The sequence below is a fragment of the Culex pipiens genome, chromosome 2, assembly GCF_016801865.2.
Source record: "Culex pipiens pallens isolate TS chromosome 2, TS_CPP_V2, whole genome shotgun sequence".
NCBI lineage: Eukaryota > Metazoa > Arthropoda > Insecta > Diptera > Culicidae > Culex > Culex pipiens.
Window position 1 is genome coordinate 52,085,048 of NC_068938.1, and position 20,385 is coordinate 52,105,432.

Below are 20,385 nucleotides of genomic sequence, written 5' to 3' on the forward strand. Positions count from 1 at the left end.
TTGTGCTGGCTAGCCGGCCACACCCTTCCTCTAGTTAACCCTGACTTGGACAACCTCCACGCGGGCTCAAGAGGACAACCCTGCTGTTTTCGGTGACGCTCAACCAGGAGACGTCAGCATTGCGAAGAGATGAGTGAATTTATAACAATTGCTGTGTTGACCACACCGCATTCATGAGCCCGGTCAATCATCACATCGCTGGCAGAGGATCTTCATTAGGCTTGTTCAAATTGTAGGATCTTCTCAAGGTACTTAAGATTTAAAATATGACACGAAATTTAAATATAAGAATATACGTGAGTTTGAAGAATTTACAGCATATCCACAAAAAAATTGGACCAGTCTAACCTTCAAGTGTGGCCAAGCCGTCGTCCACCGGTTTTCCCGGGTGCTATAAATATTTGGCAGCTGCGCCGCAGTGCCCTTTCAGGGTGCTGAAAAACTGCGCGTTCAAGTATTTATTTTCAATATTTCGGGTCGAATTGTTCTGGTCACGGAAAGGTTGATCCTCAAAATATTGCTTTGTTGTCGTAGTATTTCACTGATCTTTCATAACCAGCGACCTTTGGACACCTCAAAACGGCCCAGGAAACATTGTCTACACCTTCGAGAGACGTATCTTTTTTTGGGCTCGTCAGGTTTCCTGAAAATTAATGACGGTGGCACTCGTGGATGACACTAAAGAGGCTTCAGCGGATTATCCTACGCGAGTGATGGCGGGGTTAATCTGATTGCTAAGCCATACTTCAGAGATGGCGATCGACGCAATTAATCCTTTTTGAGGGTTACGACGCGACGATCTTTCCAGACTTGATGGCGATGCCTTGTGTTCTTGATGTTGGTAATGTTTGGTAGAAGAACTTCATTTAAAATTTTAGACAGGTTTTTACATCCTTTTAATTTAAGTAAAACTTCTAAAATAAGTTGTTTAATCTGCTCAAATTGGTTGAAAATTTGATTTTTGTCGGATTTTTAGATCGAAGCATTTTATATGATTTAAATTTCTGTAAAATAGTGTTTAATTTTGGGCAACAATGCAAAAAACTAAACGACTATGTCATTCTAATGGGAAACGGCCTACACGGAGAAAAAAGAGCGTTCATGAAAATGGGAACCACGAATAAATTGTTCAAATTCCATGGTACGATTTTGAAAAATGTATCATGGGATTTGAACACTTTGTTCCTGGTTTCTATTTTCATGAACGCTTGTTCACGATTTTGGAAACTCTTTTTTCTCCGTGTAGACGAAGTTTTGGTGACGGAAACTGAAACGCGTTTTTCTCAGTGTGCTTGATTTTTATATAAAATCTAGTCAGATTTTCAACTATGTGCAGTAATCATCTTATCAGGGGTACGCAGCAACCAAGGAAATTGTTGTCTTCTTATTTAAAAAATACTTCTGGACCAAATCTTGCAAAAATCTGATTATAAAAATTATCAAACTATGTTAAAAACTATTAAATGACTGTACTTTAGGGGATGAATCAGGACTTAAACCGATAGCTCCCGTAGTTTTGAAGAAAAAAACAGAAACGAATCGTCATCAAAAGCTCGAGCTTCATCCCCAATCGAACCAAAGCCAAATTATGCAGTGAACCACCCCAACAGGCGCAACCTCCTCAAGAAGCTTTGAAAAGCTTCCCGCTCAAGTTCGTATCCAATGCGTCTCCGCCCCGTTAATGTGAGCTTTTCGGCGAAACAAAGACACCACAAACACAGCAACAATTTTACACTCCATTCATAAAATACACCGCGATCATCAATGAAAGCTCATTTTACGTTAAACGCATACACCCGCACCAAATTGCCGGCCATTCATGCTGCATGCGCCTGGTTCAGCACGGTTCAAGTTCAATGTGATCGTCGTGAGTAACGTATATTTTTCCGCTGGTTTGTTTTTACACACCGTTCGCTTTATTGATTATTTCCGCCAATTTGCTCCACTTGGGTTAAGTATATTTACAGTAAGTAATGCTAGTGCTCTTTTTATTGCGTGGCAAGCGTTTTCTTCGATTTTAGAAAATCATCTTGTGAGTAATGCTAGAGCTTTCTGCGTCTTAATAATTATATCCTGACTGTGGGTTGAACGAACCGCTACCCGTTGGACGTCCACTGCTGGGTCGAGCGTTGGCCAAGGGTCCTCCAGCGGGGAATCCTGCTCCGGTTGGTCCTCCGGAAGGATATCCGGCTCCAGTAGGTCCAGCTCCAGATGGGAATCCGGCTCCGGTAGGTGCTCCCGATGGATAACCAGCTCCGGTTGGTCCTCCTGTGCTAGCTGGTCCCGATCCTGGATATCCCGCGCCGCTGCCAGTTGGTCGACCTCCCGTGCTAGCTGGTCCCGATCCTGGATATCCTACGCCACTACCAGTGGGACGACCTGCCTGACCACCCTGACCTCCCTGAGCACCACCTCCGGCGGCAGCAGCACTAGCGTGGGCGGCGGCATGAGCGGCTTGGGCCTTCAGGATTTCCTCCGGGATTGGTGGTGGAGTCGGCAGATGGTCTCCCTGCGGCTGGAATCCATTCTCGTCGGCGATGTAGGTCAGCGTAATGACTTGTCCTTCGGGCGAAGTGTACGAGTAGGATCCCTGCACCGAAGCGATTTCATTTTCCGAGCCCTTGTTCTTGATCTCGCCCTGCTCCTGAGCCTTGATTCCGTTGGCCGTTTCATAGCTGAACTTGTAGGTACCGTCTCCGTTGTTCTCGTTCTCGTACGAGATGATCTCTATCGGAGGACCAGCTGGGGCAGCAGGACCCGCAGGGGCACCACCACCGAAGGCTGGCCGTCCAGGGGCAGATCCACCAAATCCGGGTCCAGCTGGAGCGGAACCTCCGAAAGCTGGGGCACCACCTCCGAATCCACCTGAAGCTGGGGCACTTCCGCCGAATCCGCCGCTACCGGATGGAGCAGCACCACCACCGCCAAAGCCCGAAGGAGCACCACCTCCGAAGCCACCAGCCGGGGGTCCGTACGACGGGGCTGGACGTCCTGGGGCTGAAAATACATAAAAATGTAATATTTTATATGATATAAAAATCTACACTACCGTCATCTGTGCGAATCGGGACTACAGACTGAATAGGAACAGAAGGACACTTAAAAGTTTGAAATTTGTAAATCCATGCACTATTTTTGTTAATCTGTGTCTGTTCTATCCGAAAACAATCAAAAATATCAAAATATTGTGCAGTAACAAGGCTAAAACAGCTGTTTCAAATCGTTCCATGTGTCCCGATTCGCCCCAGATGACGATACAACCAAATCCCACCTCAAAACGGGTGAGTGATTCCGAAAGTTGGTTAATAAGCTAGGAAAAGTACAGCTCCTTATTTTTTACACTCTTATGAGATTGGTGATTCGTTTAACTTTGCCAATATTTTGAATTGTTTATTTTGTAAGGTCTTCAATATTTTATTCAATATAATTTAACATACAAAAAACAGCAAAATATTGTTATTGAAAGATTTGTCAAGTGTTTGATACTAATTAAAAAGAATATCTAAGCAAAACAAAAGAATACATAAACAACAAAGATAAGTTTTCGATACTTAAAAAGGTCTCCTGAACAAGGAAACAATTCGAAACGTAAACCTGGCCAGAAGGGAAATCACGAAGCACTTTTCAATGATGATGTTTTTGACTCAAGAAAGAAAAATAATTAATTAATTCCAGAAAAGATTTCATAAAATGACCAGTTATTGTCACATTGCAATGTATTGGTATGCATTGATGCCGCAGGTACCTAAATTATTTTAAATTCATTGAGTGCAAATTGTCTGTTTGTCATAGTAAATTATCGAAAGTATAATTTTAAAGACCGTGGTGTAGGGGTAAGCGTGATTGCCTCTCACCCAGTCGGCCTGGGTTCGATCCCAGACGGTCCCGGTGGCATTTTTCGAGACGAGATTTGTCTGATCACGCCTTCCGTCGGACGGGAAGTAAATGTTGGCCCCGGACTAACCTAAAAATAAAGGTTAGGTCGTTAGCTCAGTCCAGGTGTAGGAGTCGTCTCCCTGGGTCCTGTCTCGGTGGATTCGCTGGTAAGCTGTTGGACTAACAATCCAAAGGTCGTCAGTTCGAATCCCGGGGTGGATGGAAGCTAAGGTGTAAAAAGAGGTTTGCAATTGCCTCAACAATCAAGCCTTCGAACACCTAGTTTCGAGTAGGAATCTCGCAATCGAGAACGCCAAGGCAATGCTGTAGAGCGAATAATTTGATTTTTTTGAATTTTAAAGATTTTATATGAAAAAGCCTTTTTATAAAATGAAATATTTTTTGCTATAATAAAAATCTTAATTGGAAATACTAGCCCAAAAAAAAACTCAAATTCTAATGTAAATGAAACGGAATCCACAAATCCATCCATGGTCCAATAACATTTAGGAATTGTTGGCTATCTTAGATCATTCCAAATCACTTTTAATTTGGAAAAGTGAAACTAATGCATACAAGTTTAAAGCATTTGTTTAATTTTATTGATTTTTCTATTATTCTGAATATATATTTATTCAGAAGCTTTTTCTTAAAAACCCATTAGCATCATTTTGCAGAGTTTATTATTCAAATTTCATCGATTTTATTTTTAACATAAAAAGATTTTCCACCGTTGCAATGGGAGCGTTCTTTTATTACGTAACGCAGATGGGGGGGAGTCGATGGCCGTGTTTCGCTCCATACAATTTTTTTTAAATTTGTATGGAAATTTTGTTACTAGGGGGGAGGGGGTCCTAAAATCCGATTTTTTGCGTTACGTAATAAAAGAACGCTTCCAATAACCGCAGAGACAGATGCTAAGATTGAATCAGAGATTCAACAGGGTAGAAAGGATGCGTGGACATACCGTACCAAACGCTCCGAATCAGTTGTGGTGTGGTGTGTAAGTTAAATTTGGCAAATTTTTATATTTTTAGGGAGGGAAGTTGAATTGGGAAATTAGGCAGGTGGTAATGGGTATGAAAGATATTTTATTTGATAAATAATAGAATATAACATAAAGAAGGAAAATCAACTGATGTTTTTGAATTGTAAAAAAACGTTTGTATGAATACAATTGATGAAAAATATATAAGCTATAACACCAACATTCTTTAAATTTCATTTTGCAGGAAATTATTCGAGGAAATCGGTAAAAAATGCTTTTGATTTCAACGTTTTTTCAACTCAAAACTGCGGTTTTTATTGAATATCTCAGGATTGAAATCGAGTTTTGGGGATCTGTGAAGGTCAAAAGGTGAGGCATTTTGAGCTGCACAAAATGGCGTTCTTAACTCAATTTGGCCCAAAATGCACGTACGAAAAGTTAGCACGACGGCGACGATCTTATCATCAACATTTTTATATGAGTTCGACACATTGCAGAGAAATAGCCTTATAATATTTCTAAGATATCTATCGTCTCATAGTTTTCTAAGAATATTAAAATTGAATATTTCTTTAAAGTTTCAGTCTACTCACCAGCACCTCCCGGTCGTCCCCCGAATCCTCCCGGAGCGGTACCACCACCGCCGCCACCACCGGACGGTTTCGCTCCGAAGCCTCCCGCCGTCGGTGCCTGCAGACCTGGTCCACCACCGGACTGGGCTGCCCCCGGTGGAGGCAGATAGTTGTTATCCAGGCGGGCACACGAACACACCGTCACCAGGGTCGTCAGTAAGATCTGCAAGAATCGAAACAAGAAGAAACGCAATCGTTCAAATTACAAAAGGGGGCTATTTTATTTGTATGGGCTTATTGTGTTTGAAACTAGAACAAGCTACTAAGAAGCGCCTAACGGTTAGTCACGATGTTCCGATTGTTGGTCGTATGTGATACCGATCTGCACAGAGTAGACACGGGTACCCAAGTGTTTGTTCCAACGCCGATTGCGCTACTTTGGCGCAGATGTCGTCGTGGTTTTCTCACGGCGGCGTTGGACTTTCTTATCGATCTCCCAGGTGGCATCTGCCCGAAAACAACGCCACTTTGCGCAACAATTCATGAGGGCTCGAAGCGTTCTAGAAAAACAAACCAACGGCAGCAATGGCCATTAGTCATGGCGGATTAAAGGCCCCTTTTAAGATGATGAAGAAGAACCTCCAGAAGGGAGAGTCCATTCACGACGCCTTAAGTAGGATGTTCGTCGTGGGGATAGTTCCGTAGTGTACACACTGTTTAGGGGTTGACCTTTGCTGGGTGAAATTTGTATCGCGATCGTGAAGAATTAGTATTCTTCTTGCGGTTACGGATTTGGGTGCTTAGTCACGGTTGGAAGGTTGGATCAAGCGCTCAGAATGGCGCAGCAAAAACGGTGAGAACGAAACTAATTAGTTCTGCAAAGTGTGCCATTTTGGTGGTGGATCGGTGAACGATCGGGCGGAATGGAGCCATTAAAATCTGGTACATTATTGAAAATGGTTAAAAGCTATAAAATGATGCCATTAAGCTTGAGTTCAAACCAGCGGGCAAAAAGGAGGGGTCAAATCGATTTCAAGTAGAAACGAATCAATTTAACAGTAATTTTGAACATCACTAAAAAATAAATTATAAACTCAAGAGTACATATCAATCGAGAAAGATTTGACGAATTGATCAAAAATAGCAAGAATCATTATTTTTTCAAAAATCCTATTTCGTAAAATGATGATAATTTGTGATGGATGCAAACTAAATCCATGTAAGAAAAGTTCAAATTTGACTTTTTACCGTCCAAAACAGAGCTGATTTGTATGGCTGTACTGAGTTTAAGTCGAGCATCCCAAGCTAAGTACTTTTCCCATATGATTTTGTATGGCTATCTAAAAACATCAATTAACATAAGTGAAGGATAATCCCATTAAGTTAATCGCTCTAAACAGCATTTAAAATCCCCCTACATTGTAGCAAAACGACCTATTACAATTGTACTACTCGCTCAAACTCCAATCGTACTACTACCGTCAGCGTCTCATCAATCAAACAAGACGAGGACGAGACACGGCTCGACGGATCCGACACGTGATGCATGGAATCGTCGTCGGTTGCTTCTGCCAATTCTAACCAAACGGAAAAAAATCGAATCACGATCACACTCGCGTCGAACGCGGCAGGTCGAATTTCCACGCCTTTTCCAACCGGCAACTAACTACCCTCCTTAGCCCGCAAGAACGTGCCAATTCCCGCGCTCTATTGGCTTGAACTGGCACGCCATCCTGGCGGTGGCTTGTGACTTCAGCATGTGGTCGGTTCTACACAGCAGTGCCCAGAAGGGGCCACATGTGCACGCGCGCGCCTCAACCACGTGACTAGACGACACCGAAATTATGCTGGAAAAAAGAACAACATAACCATTCCGCGATTGAAGTTCTGACATTTAGCGAGCACACATTACCAGGGTTGCGCTTCTTGGCAAAACGGATTTTCGTGCAGCCGCTGGCCTTTTCGTTGGCCACGGCCACACCGCGGTCCCTCCTCTCTCCCCCACCAGCGGATAATTGGAACAAGATCTGGGCGCCAGAATCTGCATAACCGTGGTCTCGGGGACGGTTCTCAGACAGCTCGGGTCTGGCGGGTGTTGACGATAGTGATCGCTTCTTCGGTTGAAGTTCCGTCGTCTAGCGATCAAATCTCGAGTCATGCAGCGGAGACTGCCGCGGATCTGTGGGCTTTAAGTGCCATCAAGATTTGCAGCCGCGAGATGGTGATGGTCGTCATTAAAATTAACCCCTCCGTAATTGATACTGCAGCACGTTAGAGTCTCATAATGACCAATTAGCTTGCACTTTTACGAGCTCGAATAAATCGCTCACGCCATCGTGATGCAACCGAATGATCGTTCCGGATTGATTGGTATCAACTCAGAATCAATGAGTCTGCATCGGGAGTCATAAATTTGCAACGGTTTGTTCTGTTCGTTTAAGAACCCAGAATTTATTGCAATCCCAAATAATCTCCATTCACAAAATCAAAACGCCCACGCCCATTGAGAAAAACGCAGAACAGAACCAGCAACGGTTAAGGTTCATTAAGAACGATTTCAGCAATTGTTGCAGGTGTCCGCCGATGGCGGTTTTTTATCAGCCAAGCCCGAATCTTTGCAAGCATAAAACCACGCGGTGATTGGAAGCACGTAGATTGGTTTAGTACTGGCGATGGAGGTGATGAAATTACCACGCGCAGTGAGGGGTCTCCGAGTGGCTTGATAAGTGGGTTGTTGAACTTCTGTGGCTGCTGAAGGGATGGTGCAATAATTTTGATGAATAAAATTTGTGAAATTTATTGGCCGATGGAGTGAAGATCACCAGATATCACGAGAGCTTCTAATTGCAGTGAACACACAATCCGGCTCGATTTTGTCTCTAAGATCAAGGTATGCGTTTTTAGTCACAATTTTAAGCTATGCAATGACTATAATTGTTCACGGATAGAAAACTTTGTGTTTTCAAATTTGTAAACACAAATGTTTTCAATACCGTCAGTGGGGGTGACTATGGGTCAAAAAACGATACATCTCTCGAAATTTCTTAATAACAAAAACAATTTAAATAACATCGAAAATCTTTCAACGTAGATTTGTTCTTAGATAGTTTACTAACATTTTCCCAAAATACGGTAGATTTTGATGAACACTACCTTAAATGCCAATAGTTTGAAAATTGACCCAATCTCACCCCTTAGAGGGGGTGACATTGGGTCAAATGAAACTAAAATGATGCTCAAATACAACGATATGGTAAAAACAAGTCATCCAACAGCGTTTCTTGTTCGAGGGAATCGTATTGACACGCTACAATGTTTGAAGTGGAGATTTTCAAACATTTGGGTAGTTTTCGAGCAATTCTAACAAAAATATTAGAAAAATGATTTTTCGAGAGGTCATTTTTGGCCAAAAACGTACCCCAACTTTAGACATCTGCCAAAATAACAGGATTTGTTCTAGGAACGAGATTTTTTCAGCGAAGTCATCTTAAGATGTCCCCTACACAACCCCTTTAACAGAATTCAGTTTCATTGAGAATAACCTGAAAAATGGTAAAATCCGTAAAAAATCACTTTGACCCAATCTCACCCCCCAGACCCAATGTCACCCCCACTGACGGTATCGAAAATATTTTGATTTTAGAAAACATTTACAGCGCAATCGCAAAAAAAACATCGATTTTGAAAACATTCCAATGTTAATAAATTCAACAACACAGAGTTACCGGATAAGCTTACAAGATTTCTATCCGTGCAACGTTGAGGAATTCTTGACAGCCTGTCACTTTACCACAAATGCTTTAAAATTATCAAAAATGTCTGTGTCTTTTAGGATAATCAATATCCCTTGATATAAATCACCAATTTATTGAAATTTTCTGGAAATAACGCAGAGACACGACTGATATTATTATGTTTAATTTATTTTGCCTGCACATTTTTTATGAGAAAAACAAAAATCACCTGAAATCGCAAAACCGTTTTTAGTAAATCTCTAATTCTTTATGAATCCTTGGTTGTAGAATATAATGTTTTAGACAAAAAAAATAATTCATGAGCTTGTATCATGAAACAATCTATTGTGATTATTGCACCGGAAATATAATCAAAATATAATTAGCTGAAAAAACAACTCTGTAAAGGTAAAACCCTATTTTAAATTGAAAGTGTGAGGGACAGCTGTTGAATTTCACCAAGCTCAAAATTGGGATTCTGATTAAGGTTTAGTACCCCAAGGGAACAAGGATCACCAGAATCCATTGAATTTTTTGGCACTGTTGGTAAAAATTCAAAATCTTCAAATAGCAGATTATGCAAAAAGTTTCAGCCCGAGCCGTTCATTAGCGACATTGCGGAGCTAGATAAATATGAAGAGTGCTGAGAAAAACGAGTTACAATCATTTTTTAATTATTTTAAAACAACCTAAAATCAATTTCGTTTTCATCATAACGTATGACAAAATCTTAGTTAATTATAATAATTATTCAATTAACTCAAATTCAATAAAAAATATTGAAAGCAAATTAATTCAAAATATTTTCATCAAATTTTGAACAACCAAATGTGGCTAATTTCTTTTATGGATAAAACCATTTTTAATATGTTAATAAGTCGCAAAAGTTTAAAGTAAAATTATGATCATGTGAACCATTCATTTTCTGGGTCAAAAATGAAAAAAGAGATTCCTAACCTTGTAATTTTGTAATTTAGTTTCTTTGAATCTGCTGTTAAACTTAATACAATAAGAAAAATATTTGTTTATTTATATTTTTAATGAATTTCATGAAAATTTCGTTATTTCTTTAATTCATATCTAGAAACAACCAAATAATACTCATTTTGTAAAAAAAAACTATTTAAAATTTAACCACTAAGACTAAAATATCAAAACTAAGAGTTTATATTTAAATATTTTTGCAAGATCATTCATGATCTATTTATAAAATTTATTACCATTTTTTTGTGAGAAAAAGACAAATGAGCTAAAATAAAAACAACTCAAGCTTAAACAAAATTGAGAATCAGTTAATCTTCAATCTAAATCAGTCTTGATTTGAATATTCGTAAGTCAAATAGACCATATTTTTACGTTTTCTTAGCTCATACATGTTTAATTTCCAATTATTATCAAATCATAAAAAATTACAAATGCTTACCATTGCCAAACTAATTATGAAACTTATTAGTTTCAGCTTTACATTGTTTCAAAAGCGATGAAAATTTATATAATTTATCTAACTGACAAACGAATAATTATCGATCTGTTTTTGTTTATTTTGAAATCATTTGTGGAAAGGATTGAGAAATCCAATAAATAAAGCTTTTTTTAAAAAAAAAAAGTGTTAGTATCATATGATACTGTTTAAAATATTTGTTTAAATTTTGACGATACTTATTGGTAAAATTCATGTCAACAAATCATTCTTTTTTCAGTCCTTAAGGTTCTAAATTATTCTAGACCAAATTATCATTAAATTATCGAAATTTAAATCAAATTTCTCGTATGAAAGAGACAAACGAGTTGCCTGAAATGATCAAACATATAATTATAGAAAAAAAATCAGTTTATCTTGAGTCTTATTATCTCGATTTGAATATTCCAAAGTCAACTTTTTCACCATGTTCCAAACGTTTTCTTAGCTCAAACATATTTAGTTTTGAGTGAAAATTAAATCATGAAAAACTAGTGCATCCATACTTTAGCTTTAAAGTATTGTTCCAAGAAATATGTTTAATTTTAAATGATTATAAATAATTCGTTAATGGTACACATTAACCAGAGCGTTTGCACCTAGATTTGTGTAACACACATTTAAGTATTTTGAAATCTTCGAGAACTATCGCTATAATTTTAGATTCATCCCTTAAAGTATTATTTTTACAATCTAATGGTTGCAGCATTTAGACAATCTTTAGATACCCAATGATGTTTTTTTTTACTATTTGAAAAAAATTGAATTCAATAATGACGTTATTGATCGGTTAAATAAAAAGGTGCAGGTGGTTATGTTCTACATGACCAAAATGACAAAGAACTTTGTACAAAACTCAAAAAATCATGCTATTTTTATTTATATTTTTTAATTCTTTGTCAATTTATTTAATCCTGAGTAATTAATTCTAATTAAATATTTGCATTCAATGGCACCTCTGTGGATATAAATTGCCCATATTGCCCCAAGTAGAATGGCTCGATAAACGTCCCCTCGGTAGAATCTTCCCTCAGGGCCATGGCTACTCCGGGTGTGGCCAATCCTGTCAAAATGGCCATTTTCGTTACCAGTATCAAAAACCATGAATTTTGATACCCATATTGCCCCAAGTCGTATGGTTCGATAAATGTCCCCCCGGTAGAACCTTCTCCAAGGCACTGGCCACTCCGGGTGTGGCCAATCCTGTCAAAATGGCAATTTTCACTACCACACCCAAAGTTAAAGAACGAGGGGATAGTCCTAACGAAAAGAAGCGTGAGGAAAGTGCTATTTTGCGAGAGTATAGTCCTCTCGCGTGTTCATTCGCTCATTGGAATAGTTCATCCTACTGAATGGCTTATATGGACAAATGACCACCATTCAGTCACCGAACCATGGTGGCCCATACGGCAAAGGCACGGATCAATATGCCGAAGGTCTTGGGTTCACGTCTCGGTACCGGTTCGTTTTTTTATGGATGAACTGTTTTTGAAGATGAACCCATGAGTAAAGTACTCTCGGTAATTTCGGGATGTATCCTCTCGGTCCGCACACAGTAACATTTTACTACCGAATCGTGCTCTTTATACTCTCGAATGCCGATGTCCAGTTCTGGGTGCAGTATCAAAAACCATGAATTTTGATATCCATATTGCCCCAAGTCGTATGGTTCGATAAATGTACCCCCGGTAGAACCTTCTTCAGGACACTGGCCACTCCGGGTGTGGCCAATCCTGTCAAAATGGCCATTTTCACTACCAGTATAAAAAACCATGAATTTTGATACCCATATTGCCCCAAGTCGAAAGGTTTGGCCTCGTGGCGCGGTGGTTAGCGGCTTCGGCTGCCGATTCCTAAGTTGCTATGGGGCTGCGGGTTCGATTCCCGCCTTATCCTTCTGGAGCTTTTCGTTCAATGTTTGTCTCGTTTAATATAAGTGTTCAGTCTGCAAAGACGGTGTGATTGTCTTGTCTTTAAATGTCCCCCCGGTAGAACCTTCCCTCAGGGCCATGGCCACTCCGGGTGTAACCATCCTGTCAAAATGGCCATTTTCATTATCAGTATCAAAAATCATGAATTTTGATATCCATATTGCCCCAAGTCGTATGGTTCGATAAATGTACCCCCGGTAGAACCTTCTTCAGGACACTGGCCCAAGTCGAATGGTTCGATAAATGTCCCCCCGGTAGAACCTTCCCTCAGGGCCATGGCCACTCCGGGTGTGGCCAATCTTGTCAAAATGGCCATTTTCATTATCAGTATCAAAAACCATGAATTTTGATACCCATATTGCCCCAAGTCGAATGGTTCGATAAATGTCCCCCCGGTAGAACCTTCCCTCAGGGCCATGGCCACTCCGGGTGTGGCCAATCCTGTCAAAATGGCCATTTTTACTACCAGTATAAAAAACCATGAATTTTGATACCCATATTGCCCCAAGTCAAAAGGTTTGATAAATGTCCCCCCGGTAGAACCTTCCCTCAGGGCCATGGCCACTCCGGGTGTGGCCAATCTTGTCAAAATGGCCATTTTCATTATCAGTATCAAAAACCATGAATTTTTATACCCATATTGCCCCAAGTCGAATGGTTCGATAAATGTCCCCCCGGTAGAACCTTCCCTCAGGGCCATGGCCACTCCGGGTGTGGCCAATCCTGTCAAAATGGCCATTTTTACTACCAGTATCAAAAACCATGAATTTTGATACCCATATTGCCCCAAGTCAAAAGGTTTGATAAATGTCCCCCCGGTAGAACCTTCCCTCAGGGCCATGGCCACTCCGGGTGTGGCCAATCTTGTCAAAATGGCCATTTTCATTATCAGTATCAAAAACCATGAATTTTTATACCCATATTGCCCCAAGTCGAATGGTTCGATAAATGTCCCCCCGGTAGAACCTTCCCTCAGGGCCATGGCCACTCCGGGTGTGGCCAATCCTGTCAAAATGGCCATTTTTACTACCAGTATCAAAAACCATGAATTTTGATACCCATATTGCCCCAAGTCGAATGGTTCGATAAATGTCCCCCCGGTAGAACCTTCCCTCAGGGCCATGGCCACTCCGGGTGTGGCCAATATCCTACCAGTTGGTCCCAACCCCATTGCCTTAAATCATTCTGGTTTTCGAGTGACCGATCTAACAATCTTCGTTAGAACAGAATTCCTCCCAAGTTGGTGCACAACCTGTGTCTTTCAATGTGTGCATGTGTGTGTGAGCAATAAAATTACCACCGTCGATCCGTCTCTGACGGATTTTCGAATAAAACAAAAATTGTTCAGAGGCTATCTGTTACTTATATAGTTTGCATGAAATGTGGCAACAATGGTGCAGCATTCTCGCGTGACAGTTCCAAGAAAGCAGGAGACGAGGCAAAATTTGCACCATGTTGCCACATTTCATGCTAACTATATAAGCTAACAGATAGCCTCTGAACAATTTTAGTTTTATTCGAAAATCCGTCAGAGACGGATCGACGGTGATAATTTTATTGCTCACACACACATGCACACATTGAAAGACACAGGTTGTGCACCAACTTGGGAGGAATTCTGTTCTAACGAAGATTGTTAGATCGGTCACTCGAAAACCAGAATGATTTAAGGAAACGGGGTTGGGACCAAACTGGTAGGATATTGGCTACACCCGGAGTGGCCATGGCCCTGAGGGAAGGTTCTACCGGGGGGACATTTATCGAACCATTCGACTTGGGGCAATATGGGTATCAAAATTCATGGTTTTTGATACTGGTAGTGAAAATGGCCATTTTGACAGGATTGGCCACACCCGGAGTGGCCATGGCCCTGAGGGAAGGTTCTACCGGGGGGACATTTATCGAACCATTCGACTTGGGGCAATATGGGTATCAAAATTCATGGTTTTTGATACTGGTAGTGAAAATGGCCATTTTGACAGGATTGGCCACACCCGGAGTGGCCATGGCCCTGAGGGAAGGTTCTACCGGGGGGACATTTATCGAACCATTCGACTTGGGGCAATATGGGTATCAAAATTCATGGTTTTTGATACTGGTAGTGAAAATGGCCATTTTGACAGGATTGGCCACACCCGGAGTGGCCATGGCCCTGAGGGAAGGTTCTACCGGGGGGACATTTATCGAACCATTCGACTTGGGGCAATATGGGTATCAAAATTCATGGTTTTTTATACTGGTAATGAAAATGGCCATTTTGACAGGATTGGCCACACCCGGAGTGGCCATGGCCCTGAGGGAAGGTTCTACCGGGGGGACATTTATCGAACCATTCGACTTGGGGCAATATGGGTACCAAAATTCATGATTATTGATACTGGTAGTGAAAGTGGCCATTTTGACAGGATTGATCACAACCGGAGTGGCCATGGCCCTGAAGGAAGGTTCTACCGGGGGGACATTTATCGAACCATTCGACTTGGGGCAATATGGGTATCAAAATTCATGGTTTTCGATACTGGTAATAAAAATTACGGGAACGTTTTCCCGGGAGGGTTCTGTTGGATGACGTTGTAGGGCTTTGGTGTATTGGGCAAAGTTGTAGACGAGAAAATTTGATGAAAGTTTGTCAAAGGTGCCAAATTTGTAGCTCTTAATCTACTCGAGATATACGCCATTTTTGCAAAAATGGTAAAAAAGCACTTTTTTGGTGATAACTTAAAATGTTAGCATTTTAGCGGCCTATTATGTTCTGAAGAGTTGTTTATGACATAAAATTTCCTAGTTTTGCCGAAGACAGCAAAATGTTTTGAGCCTTTATTGAGGAGTTTAAAAAAATTTAAGTGATTTTGAGCCTATTTTCAAGTTGCAATGTTTTCAAATGGCGCATTTTGGCGCATAATCAAACAATGCACCTGAAAGTACACACTTTCAACTACATTTTCTGAAAATATTTTCATGTTTATTTGTGTCTATTTTCAGATATCTCAATTTGAATTCGTCAGATTTTTAATAAATTTATTTTTAAATGTTATTCGAAATCATAATGAATACAAGGTGAAAATCGGTAAATTGAAGGGTAAATTGATCGATTTTTATGGAAATTACATCGTCTATGAAAAATTACGACAACTTTTCCAGAGTGACCTAATATAACAGGAAATACTTAATTCTAAATACGGACAATCATTTAAAATTTTCACTTACATTATTTTTGAGAAAACATGTTTTTATTCATAATTTTAAAATATATATCATAATTTTAAGCATGAACAATGTATTTTCCATAAAAAACGATCAATTTACCGATTATTACCACGTTTCAATAATATTCCGCTTAAAAATTATAATTAAATTGATTAAAAACCGTCAAATTCAAATTGAGATATCTAAAATAGACACCGATAGACACGGAGATATATTCAGAAAATCTAGTTGAAAGTGTGTACTTTCATGTGCATTGATCGGTTTTGAGCCAAAATGCGCCATTTTGAAAACATTGCAACTTGAAAATAGTTTCAAAATCACTTTAAAATGGTTATAAGTAAAAGTAACAGTAAATCTTTCCCAGTTCCTTAGGGGAACACCCTTGAAGAGTATCGGGGACAGCAATTACAAAGCGGATACTGTGGCAGTTTCAAAAATGGTTATAACTCCTCAATAAAGGCTCAACACATTTTGCTGTCTTCGGCAAAACTAGGAAATTTTATGTCATAAACAACTCTTCAGAACATAGTAGGCCGCTAAAATGCCAACATTTTAAGTTATCATCAAAAAAGTGCTTTTTTACCATTGTTGCAAAAATGGCGTATATCTCGAGTAGATTAAGAGCTACAAATTTGGCGCCTTTGACAAACTTTCATGAAATTTTCTCCTCTACAACTTTGCCCAATACACCAAAGCCCTACAACGTCATCCAACAGAACCCTCCCGGGAAAACCTTCCCGTAATTTTTATTACCAGTATCGAAAACCATGAATTTTGATACCCATATTGCCCCAAGTCGTATGGTTCGATAAATGTCCCCCCGGTAGAACCTTCTTCATGGCACTGGCAACTCCGGGTGTGGGCAATCCTGTCAAAATTGCCATTTTCACTACCAGTATCAAAAACCATGAATTTTGATACCCATATTGCCCCAAGTCGAATGGTTCGATAAATGTCCCCCCGGTAGAACCTTCCCTCAGGGCCATGGCCACTCCGGGTGTGGCCAATCCTGTCAAAATGGCAATTTTCACTACCAGTATCAAAAACCATGAATTTTGATACCCATATTGCCCCAAGTCGAATGGTTCGATAAATGTCCCCCCGGTAGAACCTTCCCTCAGGGCCATGGCCACTCCGGGTGTGGCCAATCCTGTCAAAATTGCCATTTTCACTACCAGTATCAAAACCATGAATTTTGATACCCATATTGCCCCAAGTCGAATGGTTTGATAAATGTCCCCCCGGTAGAACCTTCCCTCAGGGCCATGGCCACTCCAGGTGTGGCCAATCCTGTCAAAATGGCCATTTTCACTACCAGTATCAAAAACCATGAATTTTGATACCCATATTGCCCCAAGTCGAATGGTTCGATAAAAGTCCCCCCGGTAGAACCTTCCCTCAGGGCCATGTCCACTCCGGGTGTGGCCAATCCTGTCAAAATGGCCATTTTCACTACCAGTATCAAAAACCATGAATTTTGATACCCATATTGCCCCAAGTCGAATGGTTCGATAAATGTCCCCCCGGTAGAACCTTCCCTCAGGGCCATGGCCACTCCGGGTGTGGCCAATCCTGTCAAAATGGCCATTTTCACTACCAGTATCAAAAACCATGAATTTTGATACCCATATTGCCCCAAGTCGAATGGTTCGATAAATGTCCCCCCGGTAGAACCTTCCCTCAGGGCCATGGCCACTCCGGGTGTGGCCAATCCTGTCAAAATGGCCATTTTCACTACCAGTATAAAAAACCATGAATTTTGATACCCATATTGCCCCAAGTCGAATGGTTCGATAAATGTCCCCCCGGTAGAACCTTCCCTCAGGGCCATGGCCACTCCGGGTGTGGCCAATCCTGTCAAAATGGCCATTTTCACTACCAGTATCAAAAACCATGAATTTTGATACCCATATTGCCCCAAGTCGAATGGTTCGATAAATGTCCCCCCGGTAGAACCTTCCCTCAGGGCCATGTCCACTCCGGGTGTGGCCAATCCTGTCAAAATGGCCATTTTCACTACCAGTATCAAAAACCATGAATTTTGATACCCATATTGCCCCAAGTCGAATGGTTCGATAAATGTCCCCCCGGTAGAACCTTCCCTCAGGGCCATGGCCACTCCGGGTGTGGCCAATCCTGTCAAAATGGCCATTTTCACTACCAGTATCAAAACCATGAATTTTGATACCCATATTGCCCCAAGTCGAATGGTTCGATAAATGTCCCCCCGGTAGAACCTTCCCTCAGGGCCATGGCCACTCCGGGTGTGGCCAATCCTGTCAAAATGGCCATTTTCACTACCAGTATCAAAAACCATGAATTTTGATACCCATATTGCCCCAAGTCGAATGGTTCGATAAAAGTCCCCCCGGTAGAACCTTCCCTCAGGGCCATGGCCACTCCGGGTGTGGCCAATATCCTACCAGTTTGGTCCCAACCCCGTTTCCTTAAATCATTCTGGTTTTCGAGTGACCGATCTAACAATCTTCGTTAGAACAGAATTCCTCCCAAGTTGGTGCACAACCTGTGTCTTTCAATGTGTGCATGTGTGTGTGAACAATAAAATTATCACCGTCGATCCGTCTCTGACGGATTTTCGAATAAAACTAAAATTGTTCAGAGGCTATCTGTTAGCTTATATAGTTAGCATGAAATGTGGCAACATGGTGCAAATTTTGCCTCGTCTCCTGCTTTCTTGGAACTGTCACGCGAGAATGCTGCACCATTGTTGCCACATTTCATTCGTTGCAGACCCCTTCCGCAGTACCAAGCATGCAACATTTTCGTAACGCGCGACATTTTTCGTTTTTCTGGATTGACACCTCACCAGAATAGAGCCCTTAGGACAAAGTTCTTTGTCAAAAAAAAATAATTACAGTTTTTGGTTCAACAAAATTTAAGCATCACGATAGCTTTTTTTTTTAGAAATTTGAAACAATCAAATGGTTTTAAAAATGTAATTTTGAGCATGCCAAGCTTTAAATATTTAAACTATCATGAGCTTTTATACAAATACTGCATCGACTAACAAATCCAAAAATAAATATGGAATCACTAAAATATGATGACTCAATCTCGTCTTATGACAAATCATCACTTCCTTAAAGATTGTCAATAGAACAATCTCCCACATCATCAAATTTAACCCATCACTTTGAACACCCTTTCACTATCAGCGTTCACTTTTCGAGAACATATCCGACCTCTGCACCGAAGAACCCGCTTAAACGACATCCAAATGCTAGCAGCAGCAATTGTATTTTTGATTTGGATCGGCTGCACCATCCAATTGCCCCACTTTATTCATCAGTACACCCTCGTTAGGTGCATCTTCCTCCCGTCTGTGACATTCGATGACGTTCACATTACTATTATGTTTGGGGGGTTGCTCTCAAATGTTTGCTGAATGCAACATGCTGCGGTGCAGTTTCAACATTGTTGCACACCTGGTGCAATAGCTACCACGTTGTTTGCTCGATCACGATTCCATTCAGCTATCAACTTCACTATCAACAGTCCATTTTCTTTGTTTGAGTATGTTTTTTTTTTACTTTTTTGATAAAAAGTAGATGTCACTTACAATTTTCATTTTTGCTGGTTTTTTTTTCGATAACGACGTTATCACTTGATACTGGCACTGATTAACAAAAAAACTACAAACTATTTCGCTCTACTTTAGAGGGCCTGAGATCGCCTGAGCCACCAAACAGTTAAGGACTCTGTCTCGAGAGCACTCGACTGGATGCTGGATGACACTTGGTTGCACAAAAGAAGGCACAATTCGGAATGTACTCCTTCAACAACTAAGATTTGCTTTATATAGCATCACTTGCCGCCGTTCTCGACGATCGAGACTGTTACTCTCAGTTTCGTTTGGTCTGAACACTGTTTTCTGCAGCTTCATTCCTGTTGTACATTCTACCTCTACTCCTTCTACTGCTGCTGCTGTTGCTTCTTCTTCCACTTCCTCTCAAACCCCCCCAAACCTGACTGACTGATTCGAACCTCCACCCCCACCACCCACCAACAATACTTAGTTTAACTTAAATCAAATTGATATCGTTCGCTCACAGCCAAACTTTGAGCGAGACCGCGCCACCACATTCATTGATTCTGGCCGATCAATCCGCGGAGAGGATTCTCCCGAGCCATCCATCCTGGTTGCAGGGGGAAAGGGTCGGTGGCCACGATGAGGACGTGCCGGTTGGTTTCGTTCGGCGGTTGAACCACGAAAATTGAGCGGTAGGTCACTGCTGGTGCTGCTGCTGCTGGCTAGATGGGACAGGGTCGTAGTCACAGGTGATTTTCAAAAACTCAAAAATATCAATTCAAATTTGTTATTTCGGATTTCTTTTTTTTTTCAATTTTCTTATCTCCATGTTTTAATTTTCATAAAAATGTCAAACTGTCAAATTACAGAGTTACAGTATGAACTAGGGTGCCCAGAAAAAAAATTCCAATAAATATCCAATAAATAATCTCACTTTTGGGAATTTTGGATTTGGGTCAGAGTCCTAAAAAAGCTCAAGGAACAATATTCATCTTGTGGAGCGAGGTTTTGAAAAAAAAGTATCATATTCTGGGCACCCTAAGAGCCTTCAAATAATACCCAATGGAA

The 20,385-nt window shown here is 40.7% G+C and overlaps 1 protein-coding gene across 1 annotated transcript; it reads right to left on the reverse strand.

Annotated features, from left to right (window-relative positions):
• Positions 1-1,893: 1,893 nt before the first annotated feature.
• Positions 1,894-19,568, reverse strand: LOC120419836 (pupal cuticle protein 36a-like). Its single transcript, XM_039582672.2, has 3 exons — positions 19,348-19,568; positions 5,458-5,659; positions 1,894-2,997 (listed from the first exon to the last, which is right to left on the reverse strand). The coding sequence occupies exons 1-3, from the start codon at positions 19,354-19,356 to the stop codon at positions 2,060-2,062; spliced, it is 1,149 nt and encodes a 382-aa protein (XP_039438606.1). The 5' UTR covers positions 19,357-19,568; the 3' UTR covers positions 1,894-2,059.
• Positions 19,569-20,385: the final 817 nt, after the last annotated feature.